Source organism: Cololabis saira, chromosome 15 (genome assembly GCF_033807715.1).
Source record: "Cololabis saira isolate AMF1-May2022 chromosome 15, fColSai1.1, whole genome shotgun sequence".
Lineage (NCBI taxonomy): Eukaryota > Metazoa > Chordata > Actinopteri > Beloniformes > Belonidae > Cololabis > Cololabis saira.
In genome coordinates, this window is record NC_084601.1 from 21,154,523 (window position 1) to 21,173,447 (window position 18,925).

Genomic DNA, 18,925 nt, shown 5'->3' on the forward strand with positions numbered 1-18,925 from the left:
CAACTGTGATGACTCCTTCAATCTCTGGGTGATAAAATTGGTCCTGCTTTTATTGTGAGACTAATTTGTACTTTTTGCTTTTTTTCCTACTAGTTCAATTTTGTGGGCAAGATTTTGGGACCTCAGGGTAACACGATCAAACGCCTACAGGAGGAGACTGGAGCCAAGATTTCTGTGCTGGGCAAAGGATCCATGAGAGACAAAGCCAAGGTACTGCACACTCACCTCGTGTTACGCACCTGTGAGAAGAGGCTCTGAAGCAATAACTCATCCAGCCTTGTAATGGAGAGGGATGGCAGACAGTAAATCCAGAAGTCGTCAACTTGCAGGATTAATGATAAGATAAAGCCAAGTGCATTGATGTATATCTGTTTAGCCCAGTAAGCCTGTTATCCACCAGTTAGATCCAATTATTTAGGTTTATAAAAAGAGGCTCCCACACCTAATCACCTTAAAGTGCATGAAACAAGATAGTTTTTTGCATAATTTGTGAAATTTGTGTGTCGGCTACGTGATTCCTCAAGCCTGTTGACACTTGTGTGTTGATGTCCTTGTCTCAGGAGGAGGAGCTCAGGAAAGGCGGGGAGCCCAAGTATGCCCACCTGTCGATGGAGCTGCACGTTTTCATTGAGGTGTTTGCTCCTGTGCCAGACGCCTACCTGCGCATGGCCCACGCCATGGAGGAGGTCAAGAAGTTCCTGTTTCCTGTGAGTTCTTTTATTCTTTAGTGTCTTTCAACCAGAAATCATGATAACAAGCCCCCCCCCCCACACACAGCATCATGGTATTCCACAATCTTGACTATCTTGGGTCGGTACTGAATAACACACAGATGAATAACCAAAAAACTAAGTTCGCAGCAGAGGACTCAGCTGTGGACTCGGGTTGTGGTTGCAAGATATTAAAAGTAGGGTTGTCCCGATCAGGATTTTTTAGCTCGCGATCCGATCCCGATCACTTGAGTTTGAGTATCTGCCGATCCTGATTTTTCCCGATCCGATCACTTTTTTTGGCTCCCGATACAATTCCGATACTTTTTCCCAATCAGATACATTTTGGCAATGAATTAAGTAAAAAAAAAAGAAAAAAAAGAAAAGAGGACTAAAACTCAAATTGTGTGCTTTTTTTGAGAGGCAGGCAGAGTTTTCGTCGTAAAGTGGTGACGAGAAGGTAACGCATAACGAGCCGGCGAAAGCCCACGTTCCTCACCGCACTGAGCGGCTGGTCATCCAACGCGATGAATTCAGCTATTGCGGCTGTTATAGTTTTAGCCCTATCACTTTTCTCCGACAGCTTTTCTTTCTTTTTTAAACGTTCTTTGATTGTCGGCTGTCTCAGTGCAGCAGCATTGCTTGTGGTGACGTATAAGGTTTGTCGTATTGAACTATTCGTTCCTCCACGCGAAATTTCCGCCTGGCAAACATTGCATTTGGCTGTTGGGATGCTTTCGCTTTCAAGTTTATAGTGTTTCCACACTTCAGACATTGTCTCCGTTTATCCGAGCGTAGGCTAGCTGTTCTTCTTCCCCCTCCAGCACAAACGTCACTTCCAGCCACCGGCGCCGCCCACAAGCAATTTCTTATAAACACACATCAACTGTCTGTATTGTTAAATACAGTTGTTAAATGCAGTAATCCCTGGTTTTTCGTTACATTCCAAAAAGAACCCTTGATAAGTGAAATCTGTGAAGGAGCAACCTTTTTTTTTTTTTTTTTTAAATTATTATACAAGGCTTCAAATTGCAGAGATCAGCCCCGCCCCACCGCGACCCGATTAATTGGATTTGAACGGGAGGAAATGAAAAAAGATTATGAAACAAAATACAATAAGTAGGCTACAGTAGGACAAATTTTGACTGCGGATATTTCACTGCTCCTCTGACTGCCGTTGCATCCTGACTCGCTCTGTAGCGTCTTTTTCTTCTAAAGCCTGCGGTGCAGGTGTGTTTTTTAGAGAGAAGAACATAGTTATGGGTAGTTGTTGTCGCTTTTTTTTCTGGGCAAAAAGATTCTTATAAACCGACATGCCACCATGGATTATATCTGAGAACTTTAATGAACGATTCATCAAAGGGTCCCGTTCTTGAGCTGCTCGCTGAAGCTCATTGGCCGTTCTCAGCATTGTTGCTAAGCGACCAGGAAGTGAAGAAGCGGGGAGACTGTTTAGCCAATCAGAATGCAGAACACGATGCACAATGCAAATCCGTGAAGCAGCGAGACGTGAAAGGAGAACTGCGTTATAGCGAGGGATCACTGTTCAATTATAAAACGATTTTAATAATTAATAAAAACATTAACTAGGTATGTTCCTATCCATTTTTGGCTGATACCGATGTTTTGAAAAGACATGATCAGGCCTGATCGATCGGGACTACACTGACTACGTTTACATGCAGTCAAATTTGGGGTTATTGAAAAATTCAGAATATTCCGTTTTACATGCGTGAGCAAACAGGGTTATCCCTGTTTACATGGTAATTAATCATTTGGGATATCCCGATCAAACCAGCGACGCGCGGAGAACGTGATGACGCAATTCCCGTCATTTCTGCTTCTTCTTCCTGTATCCAAATTCAAAACAAATGCTGCTTCGCGCAACTTTTCGCTCACCTTCTTGTAAATCTCACTATCCCGGTACTTTCTACCGTCTACAAATGCCAAAATGTTCATATCCTTCATTACATTTATGAAGTGATTAGTCTCCTCCTCACTCCAAAAGTGTGGCGTGGTCTTGCGTTTCTCCATGTTTAGAAGTACGTCCTGGACTCAAAAGACCAAGATTCCTTTTGAAAAGAGCATGCGCCGAAAACAAATAAATGTTCCGTTTGATGGGGATATTTCGTTTGGCGTTTACATGACCGACTATTCGGGTTTTAAAAGGAGTAACCCAGGGGTCATATTCAGGTTTTTAAAAACCGGAATATGAGCAAATTCGGGTTATTCAGAGGGGTTATTGGTGTTTACATGGCCGTGCAAAACCTTATTGCTAATATTTGGGTTTTAAAGGGGTTATTGACTGCATGTAAACGCAGTCACTAATTAAAAGCTTGAGACCTTACTGTGTTTCTTGTGTTGTTGATGTTGCACCTTTCAGAAAGGGCAGGGCCCGTTTAAAGTGGCACAGCTTTGGGAGAGAGCCCAGTAGGACAGTCAGAGAATCGTGTGGGTATTTACCTCGAACCAACTCCTTCAATGGCACAGTCCAGGCACGTAAAGCAATCAGCTTATAACGGGAGGAATTGGGTCACTTTCACTGTGTCAGCAGGGTTAGCCCTTCATGAAGCTCGGCTACATGTGTCCATCACTGCCACCGGTATCCGAGTCTCGGTCCTCTGGGAGCGAGGGGGGAAAAAAAGCCTTGAGATTTACAGCTCCTCGACAGCTATGTGGGCACATTCAGCTGGCGCCTGCTTTCTGCATTTTATGCTGCAATAGCTTAGTGCAGGACAGCCTGGTCTGCTGTCAAGTCTGGCTGAGTCTTATAGTCTGAGAGTGGCCCGTGCCAAATCAGGACAGCAGACCCAGAGGCTTGGGTGGTCTTGGCTTTTTTTTAATTGGTGTTCACAGAGCGATAGAAGAGAGACTTGTTTGGATCAGCGGCAAGATGAATGTGGCTAGTGAACCAGCTGCGGCTTCGGTATTGCTTTTATGTAAAGTGCTGTCCCTTACAGCACCTGTCACTACAATTAAACGCTGTAATCTGTCAGGCATGATGCCCATCATTTTGAATAGGGCTTTATATTAAGAAGGGACTCACGTTCTTTAGAAAATGTATGGTGGATGTATTTTATTGATTTAAATTTTGATTTATTACCTATGCTTGTGCTTTGGTATTTCTGGAGGATGTAATTTTTTTTCTTCACTATTTTATACCTGCATGTGTATTATTGCAAATGTTAAAGCAGATCATTGCTTCTGTGCGGAAGATTTGCAGATTTTCCATTGTCATGTAATGTCTACAGATCTGAGGTTAATTTAAACATATTGTGAAGATGAGGTCTTTGTTAGATATGATTGAGACCCTGCTGCTACTCTAAAAAATGGATTTGGAGTCAGTCAACTGAATTGATTTTCCTGCTTCTTTACTGTAGATAAATCCAAAAGCACTATTTGCAATGTCCCCCCTCCCCCTCCACCACCACACACACTTTTTCTCCATACCTTCTGCGGTCATCTGAGACCTGCCACCACTCCGGGCCGGGGACTGAAATATGGAAGAGAATTGATTGGGTCAAAGTTCAGCTCTTCCAATTGCTCCCAGAAGAAGAACAGTGTATCATGTTGCAGGGTTTGTGCTGGCAATCCTGTCCAACATATTGTTCTGCAGATTTAATAAGAAAAAAAGGTAGCCGTTATGCAGTCTTGTCAGGAAGTGTGGTGAAACGAGATGTACATTTTGTGCATTATGGGGGCAACACGGGGAACGTGGATGGATGGCTTCCAACCCCTGCCCCCAATTCTGCATCTCCCCATGATTTGTGATGTTTTTCACCATCGATCTTTTCCATGCTTTTGCTTTTGTAGGATATGATGGACGATATCTGTCAAGAGCAGTTCATGGAGATGAGCTACCTTAACGGAGGGCAGGAGCACGGAGCGCGAGGACGAGGGGGCATGCCGGTTAGGGGCCTCCCGCCTGCTGGAGCTCTCAGGTAGAGGCACATGCACACGCAGTTTGAAAGAGTGGGAAAAGATGAGTGGAGATGCGATACACAGCCACGATCTGCAATTTTAGATTAAAAAAAAACAAAAAAACACACATACATACATACATACATACTGATTGCTTTGTAGCCCCAACATGACTGATGAAGGGCAGCCAATGGCTAACCAAACTACCAAATAAAAGGCTTCACCCCGTGATATAAATAAATGTGTTTCTTTATATTAATTCACCTGAAGTGATATTAAAGCCTTATTGGATGTAAAATCTATTAATGGACACCAAAACTGTTTGAATTATTATATAAATGTTTATTTCTGACGTAAAGCTGCGCATTTTAACATGGAATTCAATAGAGTTGACTTTATACTAGTACATTTTTTTTTTTTTTAATAAATGTACCTGGGGAAAAAATGTAAATATTACAATAGTCAACATTTAAAATGGATTAAAAAGATGTGAAGGAATTTTGAACAGTATCCATTCTTTAGGAATCTTTGAAAGGTTTTCATCCACTTCAGTTGTTGATGACGGTATATGGATTAAAGCAAACATCTGGAGGCGCTTGAGAGAAGAGAAGCAGCAGTTCACTGATCTCAAGCAAGTTATGATCCAAATTTACAGCCTGCTGTTTATATGAAAAATATTATAGTATATAGTTATACGTAGCAGCAAATAACTATGTAACTACTATTTCTATCCAATTTTATAACACAAGATAAAAAATAAATAAATAGCCAAATACAATCGGGGCATCTCTAGTAAGCCTGTGTTGAAAAATCGATTTTTCTGATTCTAAATCGATTCTCATTAATTCCTAAAAATCCATTCATATGTCTAAAGATCTTTTCTTTTTTTTTTCATCATTACATTACAACCTTTGGTATTTTTTTGTCTAAAGTCTAAAGTTTTGTCCATAATATCCATAATATCTTTTCTGATCCATCTAGCTTTCCACTCTGAGTGTATATTCCCGTGTTAGCTTTACCTGCATGTAGACGATGGTAGTTGTAACTGTGCGTTGTTTCCTGCAGGGGGAGGGGGATGCCTCCCCGTGGCTCCGGTGCCCGGGGCAGCGTGACCCGGGGCGGCCCGGCCAGAGGCGGCTCCGTGAGGGGCAGCCTGGCGGGCAGAGGAGGACCTCCCTCGGCACCCGTCAGGGGAGCGGTGGCGGCCCGGGCCAGACCTCCAGCTGGCGGACCCCCCCAGAGGATGGCACCCCCCCCTGCCCATCAGCACACCTCCGGTGCAGCTGCTGAGGGTTACGAGGATTATGTAAGTACATCATTTATCTAACAAGCCTGTCGGACACTTTGAAAAAGAGGTGGCATTTCTTGCTTTTCTTTCGTTCAAAAGTCATGGTGCGAGATGTGTTGCATGTACTCTGCAATAACGTGCAAACATCATATGAAAACAATATAAATTAGTTTAATATGCATTTATAAATGCATTTCTTACAAGGATAGATGTCACTTGGACAATGTGCGGTCCCCTTTTTACAGAAGAGTATTAGGGCAAGGCAGGAGAAAAAGAAAAATAATATTTTAGAGGAGGAAGATTTTTTTTTTCATTATGCACTTCGAGAAAAAAGTCGAAATGTCGGAAAAAAAGTTGAAATGTCGAAAATAATGTTGAAGTACAATTTTGAGAAAAAAGTCAAAATTTCATGAATAAAGTTGAAATGTTGAGAAAAAATGCGAAATTTCAACTTTATTCTTGAAATTGTATTTCAACATTAATCTAGACATTTCGACTTTTTTCTAGAAGTGCACAATAAAAGAAAAATCTTCCCCTCTCAAATATGTTTTCTCCTGCATGGCCCTAATACTCTTCCGTACCTTTTAGATCAGAATTAAAGGGATTTGATATTTTAAGGGTTAATAAAAAAATGTTTATGTCAGACGATTAAATTTCTTCAGTCGGGTTTCAGACTGTTGTCCTCACCCATAAAGCTAAATGGCAAAAATGTTAATGAAAACAATCATGTAAAGGAGTTGACTTGAACTGCACTGAAGTGACTTGACGCTCCCAAGATTGCCAGCGAAAGCTGACCTTGTTTAACATGAATTCTCTGAACAAAATTGTTCCGGTCTCTGTGTTTGGTTTGAATGGTGCCTCCGATCCCGTTGGGAGCGACAGATTTCCAGTGTCGGAGATGAAAGAGGAGCATGCCTGCTTTAGTTTAAGTCCAGTACTTTAGGGACACCTTGATATTCTTGATTCGTTAAGAAGCGCCCGCTGAAATCCTTTCCCCCTCCTCCAGGGCTACGACGAGAGCTACACAGACACGACCTACGAGTCCTACGACAACTACTACAACCAGCCACAGGTGTAAGTCAGTCGCATGTTTATTTGGTTTTCACCTGCTTTTTATAAAATGCATACACATCGCCTTGTTTCAGTTGAATGAATGAATGAATGAATGAATGAATGAATGAATGAATGAATGAATGAATTAATCGTTCCCTTGACGTCACAACTGTGAGAGATTTCTCAAAGCTCAACGTTTTTTTTTTGTTTTTAACCATCAGCGAACCAGAATACTATGACTACGGACATGGAGAGACCACAGAGTCATACGAGTCATACGGTAAGAGAAGACTTCATTCTTTCATCAAATATTTTACAAAAAAGAGGATAAACCACTGTAAAGTTTTTGTAACTGCCCAAAAACACCAGAAATGTCAAAATTATGAGTCTTAAAATATTGTTCATACATCATCGGTTTTGCACTGATAATGTATAGGCCTGTTGAAAAAAAAAAAGATTTTCCGATTCTAAATCGATTCTCATATTATTTCTAAAAATTGATTATGTCTATATGTCTAAAGATCGATTTTTTTTCTTTTTTTTTTTTTTTTTCTTTCATTACAACTGTTTATGCCCAAAAAAGGAATTTTTTGTTGGACACAAGAATAACTGGTGCCATGTTTTTGCCTTTTAATATGTTTAAAGGTATGAAAACATTAAAGTTTTCAGTTATAATTGAATAAATTGTCTATATTTAATTACTTTAAATTAGGGGTGGGCGATATGACCTAAAATTAATATCACGGTATTTTTCATCTTTTGAACGGTGACGGTATAATATCACGGTATTTTTTGGTACGTTTTGGGAGGAGTAGCCTGTCCTGTCCCTTTTATGTGAATAAGGTTAATATTTTTATAATATAATAAGTAAATGGTAGTATCCTTATCAAAAAGAGACATGGGAGAGTATTATGCATTCTCAACACATTTATTTGGCAAAAAACCTAAAGATCTTACATATCTCTCTCTCTCTCTATATATATATATATATATATATATATATATATATATATATATATATATATATATATATATATATATATATATATATATATATATATATAATATTTATTTTTATTATATTTTAAATATTTTGTAAACCTGTCTTAAAATCTAATACTGGACCTCGGTTGGGCTGGTTGGACAGCGGGTGGTGGAAAATTTCCCTTAATTTTAAAATCAAAACTTGACAGGTTTATGCCATGAGTATTCATATACAGTAATCCCTTGTTTTTCGAGAGGGTTACGTTCCAAAAAGAACCCGTGATAAGTGATATTCACATAGTAGCAACCCTTTTTTTTTTATAATTATTATACAAAGCTTCAAATTGCGGAGATCAGCCCCGCCTCGCACGTATTTCACTGCTCTTCTGAGCCGCTCCATCCCGACTCGCGCTGCAGCGTCTTTTTCTTCTAAAGCCCGCGGTACATGTGTGTTTTTTCGAGAGAAGAACATGGTTATGGGTATTTTTTTGTCACTCTTTTTTTCTTCTGGGCAAAAAGATTATTTTAAACCGACATTCATTAATTTTTTCTCCATCTTGAAGTCGGTGATTGGTATTCCAGCAGGTTGAAACAGCGCTCTGCGCTCCGCTGCCGTCAAAGACCCGCCCAGCTCTACTTCTGATTGGCTAGTGTTAGTTTGGTTGAGCGCCAGAGCTGCTTTCCTCTCATTCCATTGGTAGACGAACTCGGTTGACTCAAACCTTTTTTTTTTCTCTCAAACCTTTTTTTTTTTTTTAAAGCAGTCAAGCTCGCACGCCGAGAAAAAAAACTCTGTACGCCGGAGATCCAGCACAGTGCCAGAATACTTTAAGCCCTGTCATTTCTTACTACTCTTGTCGTAAGGTGTAGCAGCATAAACGATGCCTGCAGTGAAAGCTGTGTAGTCTTGGGACCGCTGTCTTGGGAGCAGCGGGACCACCGGGACCAGCTGCTGGTCCCACTTGCGCTCGTTTTGGCCCGGGTTGCCTCTTCATATTCACGGGCGTGCGTGTTTTTTAAGTGATGAAACAGGTTGCTTGTGTTTCCACCTCTTGCTGTCACAACACGGCAGCAAACCTTGCATATCACCGACGTTTATATTGCCTTATTTAGGCTTATTATTTTATAATTGATTTATTACGGTATTGACGGTATTGCAAAATCCATGTCGTGGGACAGTGCCACACCGGTGATGACTATGACACCGGTGTACCGCCCACCCCTACTTTAAATACTGTCTTGGGGTTACATTTGCATAAAATTCTAAAAAAACATATTCTCAAAAATTAAAAAATAGACCGAAAATGGAAAAAATTAAAACGGAATGTGGGAAAAATTTTAATCGATTTCATACGTCTCTGATTGCTGCCCTGGATCTGTTTGGTAATTCTGCCCAACACAGTTATAATATAACTACACAGTCTTATCATTCATGCAACAGCTCAAAAAACAGTTTTCATAACAGTAACCCAAATCATTATCGGAATCGGATCGAATCAAATCTTGATAATCGATTCTGAATCTTAAGAATCGGAATCGAATCGATTCTTAACATTTGAATCGATCCCCAGAGCTCACACTGACGGCCCGGTTGTAAATGTGCAGGATGACGTTTTTCCCCGTTGGTGTCACTGTGGAACAATGTTGCATAGTTTTATGTCTGAATCTGCCCCTGCAGGTCAGGACGACTGGAACGGCACCCAGCGGGCGGTTCCCGGGAAGGTTCCTCAGTCCTCTAGAGGGGCCAAGACGACCTACCGGGATCACCCGTACCGGCAGTACTGAAGCAGATGCAGCGCCCTTAGTGTCACCCCGATAACAGCCTGTCTGCCCCGGCAGCTCTCGCTTTAACAAGCCTGACAAAAGTAATTGGCCGTTTTTTTCTTTTTTTTTTTACCCCCCCTTTTTTATTTTTCCTTCCTCTTTTAACTCTGGACTTTATACGAGAGAGCAAATTGGGAACTGAAAATCGGAACTGGTTTTTGAGATTTGACCACAAACACCCCCACTCCTACTTTTCCACGCCTCCTTACCGATCGACTGCCTGTCAAAGCTACCAGGAGGCTCTTGGATGGGTAAAGCAGGAGAAGTTGCCATCCTTTTTGTTTTGACTCCTATTTTATTTACTGTATATTTTTCTCCAAGAATTCTTATTACCCCTCTGGCTTTGTGACATTGTTGATCGTTATTATTATTACTATTATTATTTTCATTAACTGTTTTGAGTAGTCATTTCTAGTGGAATTAGTAGCTCAAGACCTACTTGTCTAAGGAATCCATTTTAATTGTTATTAAATACAAAAGTCAGTTGCAGATTCCCATTTAGGCTACATTTCAAAATTCTGTCAATATAGCCAAATAAAAAAAATCTTTAAACTTTCAATTATGTAATATAGATACAAACACAAATCAAATCTTAAATTAAGATGAGGCTAAATCAGTGTTAATGGAATCGGTACAATTCATTCTTGATAATGCCTTGTTTCTAAATAGTTGTAAAACAATTTCCATTTAGACTCAGGCAGCAATATTTGAAAATTCTACTTAGAGTTTTGAAATATAGCCCTAATAGACACTGTTGAGATGGCCTGTCCTCATATCCTCAGTTTGTTTTACTTGTTAATTAATTGTAATAAAACAAAATGATTGTTAATGAGAATGGGGTCGACACACGGCCTTGTGTTAAGATTAAAAACGGCAGTTCAGGTCTTGATTTTTGTGATCTGATTCTATATAAACTGCATGCACAAAGAAGGATTGGGACAAAAATCTCCACATGGGTCTTCTCTTTCTATAGAGAAGGGATCCTGCAGCTCAGCTCGACCTCTTGTACATATTTTAAAACATCCTAATTGTACTTATTCTCCCACTAATATCTGTACCCTCTCCATAAAATGCATTATGCTCCATGTGTAAGCTTGCCTAAATAGGTTACTAAATCTGTCCAAAAGATGTTTTGCAGCAATTTGTCAATAAAGCTTAGTCTGTTTTTTTTTTCCTATGAAACTTAACTTGCTTTATTTGTTTCCTGTCCTATGTAAATTCTGAAATGGCATTTTCTTTAAAAACAACCTCCAGCAGTCAGATGTAGGTGTTTTCCTTTTGTTTCTCATTCAAAACCGCTTTTTAAATCTAATTGAATGTATTGACGTCTGAAGACTTTAACCGTTCTAAATGATGTCTTGATTGATTATAAAAAGAGCACAACTTATTCTCTTTCTCTCTTTCTATACTTTTTAAAAAGGATCCAGAGGTAAGACCTCTAAAATAACCTGGATAGCTTCCTAATGTGTATAGAGTTGTAAAGCATTGAATGCCTGGGTATGTATAAGACTTTTTCAATCCTCTTACCTGTGGTCGTAATCGTCAATGAGAATTGATTTGATAGCATCTGAAAATTAACTGAGTTCAAACCACCATTCAGGTCTAGACCTCATTGTCTTGAAAGAAGTTGGCGCGATGGCTACTTTAGTTCAGAGTAATGGCAGTGCAATGGAGAGGATGGTTATAACCTAGAGAACTCCACTGTTAAGGTAAACCTAACCCTAAATGTTCCGTTTCAGTCGTGTGTTCATCCTTTGATATAAACATTGGTAAATATCCAAACTCTTGCTCAAAATATTCTTACTGCCATGGCAACAAAAAGAATCAACTCAAAAAGTAAGAAAAACTTAACTTCAACATCATACAGTAGTGTATTTTATGTACCAAAATAACTGTTTTGTGTACTAACAAAATATAATAGAATAATGTTAATGCAACTCTGCTAAAATGAACGGAGGAGTCAAATCTGTGTCAATATCTTCTGTACAGTTGAGCTGCTGTTACTTTAATTTGCTGTGTAAAAGTTGCTTACTGTAATATTAAAAATGTTCTGTTTGTGCAGTTATCCGAAGAAGACAGTCCAAGTTGCATGAGCATCTGTAGACTTGCATGATCTTTATTGAGTGTTTTTTTTCCCCCGTGTTTCTTAGACAAGGTATTGATTTGCGGTTTGTCCTCCCCTCAGGCACAGCAATCGGTCAGCCGAGTGCCCAGAGACGGACAGTCTGCCGGAGACCATCCAACCCCCAGGTTGGTTCGCAGTTTCGTCCGAGACACAGCCTTGCACACTTTAGCAGGGCATGCAAACCTGCAACGGTCGAGGCCTCTGGTCCCACCCAAGATGCTTCACGCTGCTGTGTAGGAAGCAGCGCAATTTAATTTTAAGTTCCCCTATGATTCAAGAGCTTGTCAGCCCGACTTGAGCAGAAATAGACCATGCTGCGTGTCTAATGGCGCTTTTCCACTAGTACCCTATTCAGCCTGACTCGTCTCGCCTTGGTTCTTTTCCACTAGGGGTCTAACGTGCCAAGTAGATACTTTTCTGTAAATACTCTGCCGAGGTTCTAAGCGGCTGAGTCGGCTGTATCTGACGTCATCACACTACAGGCCACCGATTGGTCGGGGGGTTGGGAGTCAGACGCCTGAGTCAGGAGGTGGAAATCAGCGAAAGAGCGACTCTGACGGCAGCTTCTTGTTCATTTTATTCCACCAGCAATGGCAGCGCAAAAGTCTGTTTGTTAATACAACTCTGAGGTGCAGATGTTCATAAACCTGGTGGCTGAGGAGATAATTAAAAAGGGATCTAGACGGTGATAAGGAACGATAAAGAACCAGATCCACCAGGAGCTCTGTCACTTCATAGCTGCTCATGGCTCCAAGCTGACTTTTCAGCAGCGCCGAGACAAACTAAAAAAGCGTCGCCACTTGAAGCTTCTCTCACTCTCTTTTTTTAACTTAATATCGAACACAACCCAGCAGCACATATATCATCTCCTCCAGGTTCTACATCTTTAGTGTTGTTGTCTTTTTCGTTTAGATCACACAATCAAATACTTTACAGCAGCTTCGCTCCAACCTCCTACTTCTGCTCCAGATGCTGAATTGTAGTGGAAAAGAAACTTGGCCGAGTTGAGATGAGTAGAGCCGAGTAGGTACGAGTGGAAAAGTGCCATAACATTCACGTGGAAGAATTCTCAACATTGCTTCAGTTCATTGAATTTCTTTGGCCGTTGCTCGTGCACGTTTGAATCTTTCTAGAGCTTCAACGCTCGCAGTTAGTCTGATGTTGGTTTGCTACTTTGGGTCGTTGTGCTGTTGCTCGGCCCAGTCACTGCGTTCACATTCATAGTCGATGCCGTTTGATTAGACTCTTAGCGTGTCCTGACTTCCTGTTTTCAAAATAAAATGTGGGATATGAGCATAGATACTGTGTTTAAAGCTGTTGAAGAGCTAAAATGCTAATATTTACATTGAAAAGATTTGAAATATGAAATCAAAAGGTGTATCTCATGCAGCCTGTGAACTTGATCACATGACCTGGAAGCTATTGAGCTAAAATGCTTACCAATCATATCCAGCCTCTTTGCCTGTTCTTCCCCGATCACTTCCTCCCCGAGAGTGCAGCACAAAATACAACACTTGCCGCCTTAGTTTGATAAAACATTTACTTTTCTGAAATTCTAAGCACTGAAGACTAAAATGGCACCTTGAAAAGCTTGATAAACACAGGCCCATATTTATGGGTTGTAAGCACCTCCTATAAATGTTGAAGAAATATTTTATTTTAACTTAAAAAGATGGCATTTCTAATGTGATTCCCTCAGTCCCAACTGTTAAGTGGATAACTTATGCATGTGCGGAGTCGAGCTTTTATTCTGAAACTGAGCTCAGGTGACCTGTCAAATGTCAAAGCCCCAGAGTATGGAGGACCAAAACTGACATGATTTTAAAATAAGAGCAGAAAAAAAAAAAAAAATCCTTTTCCTTATAAATGTACTTCCTTTTTGTTCCAGTTTTGGAACTCAGATCTTAACAATCTCTAACAATCTTAATACTTCCATGTCCCTGTCAGAGCAACATGAAATATTTACTTATCACGTTTTTTTTTTTTTTTTTTTTACACCATTTCTGGGTTATGAAGGCATGGCAAGTTTATTTGTATAGCAACATTCAACACAAGGTAATTCAAAGAGCTTTACATCAAGATTAATAGTAGAAAGACACAATTAAACAGTAAATAATAATTAAAATGACATAAAATTATAAGAAAAGAGGTAAAATAATAAAAAGCACAAGTTGTTAAAAAGTCAGGGCAGTAGAGTACAGCAGGTACACATCTCATTCTTACAATGGCAAGAATTACGTTTCTATACAGTCAAAACGTACAAAGACCGGGTCAAATACAGTATTACAAAAGTAATCTGTAACAATTCGTACGGTGAATTAACCCAATTTGACAATTCTATTCCCACAATGCCTGTTTCCAGGTCTTATTTCACACAACTGACGAGAATTACGTTTCTATACTGTCAAAACGTACAAAGACCGGGTCAAATACAGTATTACAAAAGTAATCTGTGCCGATTCGTGCGGTGCATCAAACCAATTTTACAATTCTACGTCACAATGCCTGTATTCAGGGCTTATCCATAACTTTGCGCAGTTTTCAAAAATCATAAGTATTTTAATTTAAGAGTACACTTAAATCACAAATAGGCTGTAATAAAATAAGAAAAGAGGTAAAATAATAAAAAGCACAAGTTGTTAAAAAATAAGGGCAGTAGAGTACAGCAGGTAAGTGAAAGGTGATTACGCACCTCTACACCTTCTTTACGGTGTTCTCTGGGTGGAGCTTTCTACTCATTAATTAGTCGTAGCTGCACATTAACAACCAGAGATTGATTGAATGTGGCAGCATTGGTGAATCCGCTCTGAAATTGCAAGGTCTGCTCCTGGGAAGATGCGCTGCCGTCTTGAATGTTTGCTACTCGTGAATAATGTTTTTCATTGTGGAACTTCGAAGCCCCACATTGTTTTATGGGCTTTCCAGACCGACGTGCAGCGACACCTGCTCCTGTAAGGCCACCTCTCATGTCTTCCTCTCTTGTTGTCGTGCAGACAAACCTGAATCCTCCAGAGCAGGAAACTGCCAAAATATCAGCCTTTATGGAGGTCTGGACCCCATGCTGCTGATCAGGTCATCGGTGAGTACCTGACTGAAACTTTTTATTATTTTACCTCTTTTCTTATCATTTTATTTCATTTCATTTGTTATTTAAGCGTACTCTTAAATTAAATACTTATGATTTTGTTACACTAGTGATAGATAGGCCCTGAATGCAGGCATTGTGGTATATAATTGTCAAATTGGTTTAATTCACCGCATGAATCGGCACAGATTACTTTTGTAATACTGTATTTGACCCGGTCTTTGTACGTTTTGACCGTATAGAAACATAATTCTTACCATTGTAAGAATGAGATGTACCTGCTGTACTCTACTGTGGAAGGTGGCTCAGTTGGTAGAGCGTTCGCCCATGAACCTGAAGGTCAGTGGTTCGAACCCTAGTTCCGCCTGTGTCCACCAAAGTGTCCTTGGGCAAGACACTGAATCCCCCGGTTGCTCCCGGTTGTCAGGCCAGCGCCGTTGTCTATGGCAGCTCCGCCGACGACCGGTGTGTGAATGTGTGCGTGTGTGGGTGAATGTTTGCAGTGTAAAGCGCTTTGGGGCTGTAGGAGTACAGCTGGAAAGCGCTATATAAGTGTAAGCCATTTACCATTTACCATTTACGTTTTAACAACTTGTGCTTTCTATTATTTTACCTCTTTTCTTATCATTTTATTTCATTTTATTTGTTATTTACTGTTTAATTGTGTCTTGCGCTTTTAATGTTGATGTAAAGCACTTTGAATTACCTTGTGTTGAATTGTTCTATACAAATAAACTTGCCAGCCTTGAACTTTACTTCTTAAATCCTATAAAAGCACTAAGGGGGCAGTTGATATTGCCCCTGCTGTATTTTTCTCTCTCTTTTGGCTGTACCTTTTGATAATTATGTGGTGTAAATAGTGAGTTGTTATGTTGTTGATCCTCTCAGGTTGCCCTCTACTAAAACCCACTTGTTTATTATGTTTTACACAAAACTCGCTACCCTCTACGCTGATTTCAGTTGGCGGAAGCGACTAATGCAGGAGGATTTCTTGTGATGCAGTGAAGGCAGGAGAAAGCAAATATCCCCAGTCCTATTCTTGGTTTAGAAATCTGAGACTTTTCTGTAAAATGTCTGTTTAGTTGCATCGTGTCCAGACTTTACGGAAACCCCTCAGTCATAAAAGATGCATCCGGCCTCTGGCTCTTATTTGCTTGTATCTTTTCCGCTGCTCAGAAATGTTCTGAAAACTGAGACCTGCCACCACTTCTTCAGCTGTTGGTTGAAATCTTAACGTGACGGTCCAAAACCACCAGAGATGCCAGTTATCATCCTTCGCCTGAGAAAATGTTGCTTGGCTACCGTGGAAACACTGTCGCTTGGCAGGAAAATGACCTTTTTATAGATGCAGTTTTCTCGCTCTCTCTCCCTCTCCCCTTCTCTCTTTCTTTTTTCTTTCTCAAGTTTATCTTTTATCTCTAAATCACTGTAAGTCATTACTCTTGTGGTTGTCTCGACTGCAGTGAGGCGGTGCTCGGGGAGCCGGATGGCGGGCGCTTCTGCTGCTGGCTGGATGGGTCTGGAAAGGCGTCAGGGCGGGAGGTAAGAAGCTGGAGAACAGTCCTCCTCCGGCAGGAAGTAAGACTGAAGCTGGTCAGCGAAGAGATCTGTCTGCACCACCACGGCCTAACCAACGACTCCTTTCACCTGGACTGTTTTCGAGTGTTTAAATGCGTTTTGTCAGTATTGAATTATCATGCCTTATTCCTGCGTAATCACACCCAATTGAAGTATGATTGTATGCTTCCGTGCGGAGCTTCTGCAGACCCCCCTCTCTTCCAACAAAAATGTAATTGTTACAGCATGATTTACCGTAAAATGAGCACCGCTGTTTTAGTGGGCTGTGAAATTGTATTTAATTTATATTAACCCTTGAATAAGACATAAATGAAACCCTCTTTCCTTTCTCCAAGATACCTCACATCCATATATTTGAGTTTCTTCATTTTCACTTTTTTTTTCTAATGGTAGTATTCATGCGTTATGGCCTCGAGAAACTGGAATCAGGGACTCCAATAGTGCACATCAGTTCACAGCAAGTGCACGCTACATCATGGAACTTCATGATCCTGGAAGTTGGTGGCCCAAAGGTGTCTAATTCTAATCCATCCCCATTTGCATGTACTTGTGTATGGAAGAGTATTAGGGCCATGCAGGAGAAAAAATATTGAGGGGAAGATTTTTTTATTTTATTGTGCACTTCGAGAAAAAAGTCAATGTCGGGAATAATGTTGAAATACAATTTCGAGAAAAAAGTCGAAATGTCGAGATTAATGTTGAAATACAATTTCTTGAATAAAGTTGTAATTTCTTGAATAAAGTCGAAATTTTGAGAATAAAGTTGAAATACAATTTCGTGAATAAAGTGGAAATGTTTCCTCTGGCCCATAAAATCCAGTTAGGAGAGCGACTGACAGCTACGTAGCAGCAGCTGTACCTAACTAACTAACTTACATCCTTGGGGTGGAACGTTAAGGGTACGTTTCTGAAGTTATGCAACTGCATATGTGTGATATGTGTTTCAAATCAATATCGTCATCAGATTTTGACTTTTTCTCACCATTTTGACTTTTTTTCTCGAAATTGTCCAACATTATTCTTGACATTTCGACTTTTTTCTCAACATTTAGACTTTTTTTTTTAAAATTGTACTTCAACATAATTCTTGACATTTCGACTTTTTTTTCGATATTTCGACTTTTTTCTCGACATTTAGACTTTTTTTCTTGAAATTGTCCTTAAACATTATTCTCGCAATTTAGACTTTTTTCTCGACATTTAGACTCTTTTTCTCGAAATTGTACTTCAACATAATTCTCGACATTTAGACTTTTTTCTCGAAGTGCATCATGAAAAAAAGATCTCCCTCCTCTAAAATATTATTTTAATTTTTCTCCTGCATGGCCCTAATACTTTTCCGTACTTGTGTGCACCGTCCCTGCAGATGTCAAATATTTTCCCAACCAGCGCTGGCATGTTCTCCGCAGTTCAACATCCAAATATGTTAATTCGGCTGGATGGAGCCAAGGGGACAGCTGCATGTGAACAAAAAGGCACGGAGGGTAAGATGGGCATCCCCTCCACCCATCCATCTATCCATCCATCCGTGTTCTGCTGATTTGATTCCCCTCTATTGCCATCACAGCTGATTATATTACAGCTGCCTGTGGTGCAGCATTGCATTTAGAGGTCAAAACTGTACTTTGCTATATTAAAAACAAATTTCTCTGTCCCGACTCACTGGTCAGAGGCTCCATTTGGTTTATTGAAAAAGGCTGCCGCTTATATGATAGAACATTAGATATCAGGATTGAAGCGATCATTCGAGATGAAATGTCAACGGGCCATATCCAAAACAGACCATTTTTCAGTCTTTATGGCTATTATGTTTGAAATAATGATTTCCATGTCTCCTGTAATCTAATGGTGGGTAAGTGATGGTTCGGATGCTGTCTTTGAATCGATGAACTGTCAAAAGCTTAAGAGTGGAAAGGAAAGTAAATGTTGCCGTGCAGCCACCAATAAAGGTAGACTTGAATAGGAGCAAGTTGTGTGTGTCTTCCTTCATGCCTGCATGCATGAGTGTCTGTCGCTCCCGTCTGTCCTTTTAGCTGTGAACTATCGGGTTGTGCTCACATTAGGCTTCATGGAAAGAAGCCAGGGTGTCTTATCCTTTTGAGGGAGGGGGGCGGTTGGGAAGGGACAGCAGGAGGAGGTGGATGTGTGAAAATCCTGAAGGTGCTAGGTGGACAGCTGGATTTCATCCCCTGGCCTTGACGGATTCACACCTTCAGAGGAACATCGCATGCTGATGCTTGTGAAGACGGTTGCGATCACCCCTCTCCCACACACGCATCAGGAGGGGATATAATCTAAGTGACGTGTGGTGCTAAAAGTGGGCTGTCTTCCCTCCCAGTGTCCTTGATTCCCCGAGG

General features: G+C 40.4%; 1 protein-coding gene across 5 annotated transcripts in view; it reads left to right on the top strand.

Moving 5' to 3' along the window:
• Window positions 1-17,219, top strand: part of khdrbs1b (KH domain containing, RNA binding, signal transduction associated 1b) — a 28,042-nt gene extending 10,823 nt beyond the window's left edge. The window contains exons 3-11 of one of the 5 annotated variants that reach the window (XR_009784129.1): window positions 94-210; window positions 561-707; window positions 4,524-4,651; window positions 5,697-5,937; window positions 6,926-6,993; window positions 7,194-7,252; window positions 9,635-9,821; window positions 11,966-12,030; window positions 16,454-17,218. Coding sequence is in view for 1 of the 5 variants with exons in the window: in XM_061741074.1 (XP_061597058.1) it covers window positions 94-210; window positions 561-707; window positions 4,524-4,651; window positions 5,697-5,937; window positions 6,926-6,993; window positions 7,194-7,252; window positions 9,635-9,741 (867 nt within the window). In the remaining 4 variants the exon portion in view is untranslated. The other 4 variants (XR_009784127.1, XR_009784130.1, XR_009784128.1 and 1 more) reach the window with 4 other exon arrangements.
• Window positions 17,220-18,925: the final 1,706 nt, after the last annotated feature.